Raw genomic sequence first — 7,360 nt, forward strand, 5'->3', positions numbered from 1 at the left:
AATTTATTTAAAACAAACTGTCTCAAACGGAGACTTCTTTGATCACAGGCATTATAACATACTTCTACCATGTGTGTTTGCCCGTATTTGATCCCTGTCACTGCCAAATCCCCGTTGGCCCCTGGCAGGTGCAAACTCTCCTGGCCCTTCTACACGAGGACTCAGCGTCACCAACTGCTTTTTTTCACTTCAAACTGAGGAATTGAAGGATTGTCTAGTGTGTGGAACAATGTCATGCTCACCCACTGCATCTTTTACACCTACCTACGCTAACACATTTACTGTGGGTGTTGTTTGGGCTCCAGAAGGCTTTGTTATCCAACATTCACATTTGTGCCACTAGGAAACCCTTGCTACAGTCATCTATGAACAAACACACACACACACCTAAAACATGTGTTTGAACTGTTTGACCTTGTGCTGTTCATTGACTAAATTGAAAAAAAAAAAATCTATTGCTTTGAACAATAGATTAATTGAAAAGCTGTGTTCTGTGGTTTTAAATGTGATGTTACTCTTAAATCAAGCCATCAAGTTGTATGGCGTACAGTGGTTGTAGAACAACTAAATGTTGTTGTTGGCCAGTTATATAATGGATTATTGCTTACAATGTTTAGGTTGTAAGGTGAATTAGTTATAGAATTCTTTCAAAGAAAGAAAAACAGTATTTTTTAACCTGGGTCTTATTCTCATATACGTGGTCATTCTGATGTTGCTAGCAGTGGCTAATGGTTACAATTACATTTAGTCATTTGTTAAACACTTTACTCCAAAGTAAGTTAGAACTGAAGCTTCAATACAGCAGGAGCGCTTAGTAAGAATTGAGTGCTAAATCTGTTCAATAAGACAAAGTGGAAATCAGGTAAAAAAAAAGGAGGTGTTTGAGATTTGGTTTGACAGGAGAAAATAGAAAGATATATTTTGACATGTGAAGTTAGCTTAATTCATAGTCAGAATGGCCACAATTAAGCCCAAGTTATAAAATACAAAAATGTCCCTGTATTAAGCAATAAAAACAGCCACCATCACAAAGAAACTTTAACCATGGCTTAGTCTGTGGAGACAGAATCTAAATATTTTTGCATTTATTAATTTAATCCTAGTTTAAATTTAAATGTTCTGTTGAACAATAGTAAAATGTGTGTGGATTCTCTCAACTTGTCCATGAATTCATTTTAATATAATATAAGGTTTTGAATGAGGTTGGTCAGGGGGTCGATTGTGTTTTAATATTCCACATCTATTTGAATATTGTTGACTTGATAAGTTGTGGGTTTTGCTGCTGAGTGCATCCAAGCATCAGCCAAGATCATTTTGCTTCTCTCTGGTAATTTTCAAACAAGTCCAAGCCGAAACACACCAGCCTCTCTGCTGACCGGATGGCCCTGAGGATGAGGGACAGAGACTGGTTCATGGTGCTGTGGCAAAGCACTTCCTTGTCGGTTGCATTGTGTTTGACTGCTTTGCTGGAGACGTTGCAGTGCAGGGCGGCTTCCTGTGAGAACCTCAGGACGGAAAACAGAGAAGTCTTTCCAGGGAGGCTGTATAACAGGTTCCTGCAGAGAAGAGAGAGAGAGAGGGGGCATGATAAGCATGCTATCAGCAAATGGATGGAAGAGTATGTTGAATCTAAGTCAGGTAATGTATTGTCTTTGCAAAACCTGTGGCAAATGATTCTTAGGTGACAAATTTCCCCGCTCTATATGCAAATAATCAAGATCGTCATTTGTGAAGACCAAATGATGTTTTTACCAGGTCTGAGTTTAAAGATGTGTCAAATGACAAATAACTGTTTTTGTGTTTGTGTTGGTGCGTGTGTGTCAGCAAGAGCAGGTGATAGAAACAGAGAGAGACAAAAGAGAGCGAGTTGAATCAGGAGGAGGTGTATGAATAAATGAATGAATGAAAACACAGCTATGAAGATTTTACTAATTTCAGAAAAGTATCAGTTATTATGTGTTGATCAGTGTTGATATTCTGGTGGTGGCTATAAACAAATCAACAAATGGACACTGAGAAGCTAAAATTATGTACAAACTGTAGCTGGTCAGAGCTAAGTCAGTGTGTGTGTGTGTGTCTCCATCAGAGTCAGAATGGACTCAATGAAAGGATGTATCTAATATGATATATGTAATACATAAAGTGCCAGCCTATTGTTTATAGAGTGGTCTCGAGGAGACAGACCACTATATTAGCAAAATTAGATGACAAAATCCCCCAAACAATCGACAACCAACAATGGACTCAGCCAATCGCTGATAGACAATGTATTTGTCCAATCCCAATGGATCACGCATGTGATGGTTGAGGTTAAGGGCAGAGGATGAGACCTGTTATTGACCCAAAGACCAATTTAAGTCTCAGCTGCACATCAGAGGAGTTGCAGGCACCTCAGGGGGTAGTGGTGTACTCCATTCATCATGAACCACATGAAAGTGAAAAGGAACATGCAGTATATTCCTAAAAGAGAGATTACTGCATACTGGATTTATTTTAGTAGTCCTAACATGTGGTTACTATATCAATGTAATATGTAATATAAAAGTGAATGCTTCACCCCACACCGCTTCCACTGAATAGACACTCAACCATTGTACTGCTAATCAGCTAACATCAACAACAGTATCTCAGTATAAAACACAAGCTCTCACCACTTAAAACCTTGCCTTAAAACCTGTACTGTAAATCAACACTTAAAAATACTGAATACAAAGATGAACTCCATGGGTTGTTTCAGTTATGCCATTTTATAATAATCATTTATTGTGTTTACCTTACAGAGTAGTGAAAGTTAACTTTGAAGAAAACATAGTGCCCTTCATGCAACGTATTTTAGAACTGCGGTGTCCCATATGGAACAAACACAGCTAGGATCCCTGGTGACTCCACAATGCAGAAGCACCAGAGGTACATTCAAGCAACTGCCTTTAATAAACAGAAAGTTCAAAGAGGACATACAGTCAAGGCTTAATCATATCGCCATACAAAACTGTACTCATCCCCTTTAAAGCAATTAATGGCCTCAGTTCAAACTATTTTAAGAACTTATAAGCCCCCAGAGCTCTGCTGGTTATTGCCAGATCACAGCTGGTGGCTGGAACAGTCAAGCAATTGAGATCAGTCAGGAAACATCCTCTGCATCTTTTAAATCTCCTCTTAAAACATTTGTTTTTATATAAACCCTTTATAAATGTTTTATTTTGTGTGTAACTCTATTTTATTATCTTTGTTTTATGAACTCATTATCTTTCTCTTGTTTTGATTTGCTATCTGTTCATTATTTGTATTTATATTAAGCATTTAGTTACGTGCAACACAAATAAGGTTTATTATTACATTATCATTATTGTTATGCATTGAAATCCACAGCATCCACCAATCCTGAAAGTTTGCAACTGTTTACACATGTAAAGTCAAGTCAAAGTGAATTATAGCCTGATGTCACAGATTAGGTCTCAAAGGGCTGCACATTGGTAGTATTCAGGAGACTGATATTTTGTGAATGTAAAACCCTGACTAAAGGAGTGAGTTATGTTTTCTTAAAGTCAGATCCAGCGTGAACAGTATATTAAAATAAGTCCAGGGATAATAAGACCATGATCACATTTTCAGCAGCAAGTTGACTTGTAATATGCTAATAGTTGATTTAGTTAAGTCAGAGGAAAGAAGCCTCCCTGATCATTTTGACGATAATGATTATTATTCAAGTATTATTATTAGTATTATTAGAGTATTATTATTATCATAACTGGTGCTGCTATCATTAATATCATTACATCTTAAATATCACTCCCTTTACCCTTTCTCTCTTTTCTCTTTCCTCTTTTCCACCCACCTTTCTTCTCTCACCCCAACCAGTCGAGGCAAATGGCCGCCTACATTGAGTCCCTCTGTTCGAGACTTCTTCCTGTTCAATTTTAGAGAGTTTTTCTTTTCCTCCAAAGTCACCAAGGTGTGGAAACTGTTGGGTTTCTCTATGACATTGTAAGGTCTCTATCTTACTGTGTAAAGTGCTTTGAGATAATGTTTGTTGTGATTTGACGCTGTACAAATAAAATAAAATTGAAAAGTGAATGCGACAATTGCATGAAGAAGTGTTTCAATATCAGCAAGAATACGACGGATCCTAAAATGAAACAGGGACTGTGCATGTGGTTCACTTACTCAAGAAAATAGTTTTAGTGTTCCTTACAAACCATGTTAGTCACCATCCTGATTCAAATGGATGAAAAAGGTGCTGATTGTTAACATTGCAGATTTTGGCAGCTTTATCACAAAAATCGAATATTTGTGTCACTCGAGCCTATTGCATTTTAACTGGACAACCAATGCTTAACCACTGTGATAATAGGATTCATATTGTCCTTGACTTAAGGGAAGACAATGATCACTGAAACAATGGCATATGAAAACATGTTTCATATTTGAAACCTCTGCTTAGTTTCCCATCACAAATATCCTGCACCATGTGAATTACTGTCCTTAAAGAGCCCTCCTGCCTGTGTCTCTTCGTCTTCCTGTCACACCAGCATGCACACACATAAAGCAAAGCACACATATATAAACAGAGGCAAGCCTTCGGGGGGTCGCAGAGGCGTCGTTTGTAGGTCAAAATGGCAGCGACTGTGGAGGGCTGCTCTCCTCGGGCCTCAAGTCAATTGATTTCTCTTAAAGTGGCTGCATGGACAGTCTTAGGGAGTAAATGGAGCGATTCTTCATCTGTTAAGACACACGTAGTGAGCTGTAGGGTGTGAGGCAACACTCACCTTCAAAACACAATTTAGACTCAAAGTCAGAGCTCGGGAGTTATTCTGTATCAACTTCACTACTTAACACCAGTGACTCCAGTGAGGCCAGTCCAGAGGGATAAGGGCGTTAAGAAAATTGCATTTGTCGGGAAAAATTGGCAGGGAGAATTATTAATTAAAAGTAACATGATACAAAAATTGTTGCAGAGTGTAAGCAGCTATCTTATTCACCACATTGTCCATGCTCGCTGACTTTGTGCTGGCTGGGGGTGATTTTACCACAAAACACTGTTGCTCATGAATTCAGTGTTTTTGGCAGCCACTCTCATAATTAAAATTTCTGACCAGCACATGAACACAAAAGTCAGCAGAAGACTCTCAAATGAGTCATGTTCATCAGCCTCACCCTCCGAGGATAAAAATACCTTAGCCACAAATAACTGACTAATGTCTCAAGTTATTTTCAAGGTTGATTTTCATACCTATACTCTGAAAAAAAAAGTTTGGCTGCCAGAAAGGAACAAGACATTTTGGCGTGGCACAGTAGAAAAAGCAGTGGTGTAAAATGATGGAAATAAGGATGGCTGAATTCCATTTTCGCTGCCTCTGTGTCAGGATCCTGATACTGTGCACGCTGGCTAACTGCTGCGGCTCCCTGGAACAGAGCAAATCCGTTGCTCTGTCTGCTGTGTAAAAGATTAGATTATGTTTAGTAAAAAAAGTTTCTCTACATCCACTGTCAGTGTTTTTAAAGTATCTTACTTTCTATAAACTGTAAGTAGGCAAGTCAAACTTGCATTTGCATGAACTAGTGTTTTGGCCACGTTTGGGCAGCACAACAAATTATCACAACACAGATATGTTACCACATTAACTGTTGATTTGGCTGTAATAGCAAACAGATTCAGTTGGTGCCTGTTGAGAGCGGTGAGATTGAGTCAGAGCAGTAAAGGTGTCAGCAGTGAAAGAAAAATATAGAGCTGAAAGACCCTAAAATGCTCTGGAGAGCTGAAGGGAATTACAGAGGTAATAATATTGTCTAATTGTTGATAATTGGATTAAAGCAGCAATTAATTACGTATGCTCATACAACTCATTGTTAATATAACAGTATGTATTAATGCAGCTTTTGGGGAGGAAACTAAAATATGTGGCTTTGGTCAACACAAGAAACAGATCATAGTTTAAAGCTTATAAAAAGAGACATGTTAATATAGATGAGCTAGGACCCGACCCTGGCCTCCTGCCTTGCTCCATAAAGGACACACGACTTCCTATCTTGGTTCTGAACTATAGCACTCTATGTAAATTGTGTAGAAGTGAATCAGTCAGCATTGTTTTAGTTTCAAGAGGTATGCTTTGTAATCTTGAAAAATCAGCAGCAGCAAACGTCGTGATTTTTCAGCTTATAGTTAAATTATCTTAAAACATGCAAAAACCTCAGTTTGGTCTTCGATGACAAAGAAGACAAAATGAGTTTTGGTGGAATGAACCATTCAGAAACACAAACAACACCCAACAAAGAAGTCATCTTTGTAACGTATGCATTATTTTTGCTCAGGTGAATATTGCATTCATGTTTGGAACAGCACTTTGAAAAGAGTCAGCAGGAAAATGATTTCTGAAAGGAAAAAAAGAAAGACACAGTTAGAGTGTGACTGGGCCTGGCAAGGGCAAGTGCGTGAACAGGCTTGCCCTCATGAAACACCCTTGGAGTTGTTGTATTATCCCTCAGCATTGTGTTCACATCTTGTACGAAGCTGTAACCCAATATGCCAAAGAAAAAGTATCCATATTGAAAATGGCTTTGTTCTGCCGGAGGAACAGGTCTATATAAACTGTCACCTTTTGCCCACTGGTCATTGGCAGCTGAGCCAGATGTTGTTTTTGTTTTGTTTTTTATCCTGAAAGCATCATCCATCTATTGTCTGGACCTGCTTATTCGGTTCATGGCTGTGGGCTGGAGTTATCTCTGTATATAGCCTGTCGGATATATACATTATAATCTCTCACTCCTGGTGGTCTAAATGATGAACTGTCAATATGATGCTATAAAATCATCTTGCATGCTGAGTTTGTTTTCTTTTTCTTTTTTCTCTCGACTTTCACGCTCTATTTTTAAACTCCTGCCCGATTCAATGGGGATGAATCAATCATTATGACTGTGATGCGACAAATTGAATGAATTGAAGTTTATTTAATACAGTCTATTTACTAAATAGCTTTTTTACCATGCTCCTTTGATAATATGATTAAATTACTTGGGTTAATATTGACAGTCATTACTTTTGACTTTTGATGTATTGTTGTGAATTTAAATGTATTTAATATAGCCTATCTTACTCACTAAAACTCTGTATTAATGTGCTTGGGTTTCTAATGAGTTAGGAAGAGTAATTAAATAGTTTTAGTATTTTCAAGATGTATTAAACAGATCTATGTTCAAATGATGTTCACTAACAAACTGTAGGAGGAGCTCACACTGAGCCGCAATGTGCAGCCTATTGCCAGTAATGAAGACTTGACACTGTGAACCCTGCCTTTTGTTTAGAAAGACTTATAATGTGTGAGCTTATACCTGAAAAAAGGTTTTTGACAAATAAATATATTAA

General features: G+C 37.9%; 1 protein-coding gene across 1 annotated transcript in view; it reads right to left on the reverse strand.

The window, feature by feature from the left end:
- Positions 1–383: 383 nt before the first annotated feature.
- LOC118121298 (inactive N-acetylated-alpha-linked acidic dipeptidase-like protein 2) overlaps positions 384–7,360 on the reverse strand; it is a 162,823-nt gene continuing 155,846 nt past the window's right edge. Inside the window, exon 9 of the mRNA XM_047342998.1 lies at positions 384–1,556. Coding sequence (XP_047198954.1) covers positions 1,310–1,556 — 247 coding nt within the window. The 3' untranslated portion in view covers positions 384–1,309. The remainder of the gene's footprint in view (positions 1,557–7,360) is intronic.

Source organism: Hippoglossus stenolepis, chromosome 14 (genome assembly GCF_022539355.2).
Source record: "Hippoglossus stenolepis isolate QCI-W04-F060 chromosome 14, HSTE1.2, whole genome shotgun sequence".
NCBI lineage: Eukaryota > Metazoa > Chordata > Actinopteri > Pleuronectiformes > Pleuronectidae > Hippoglossus > Hippoglossus stenolepis.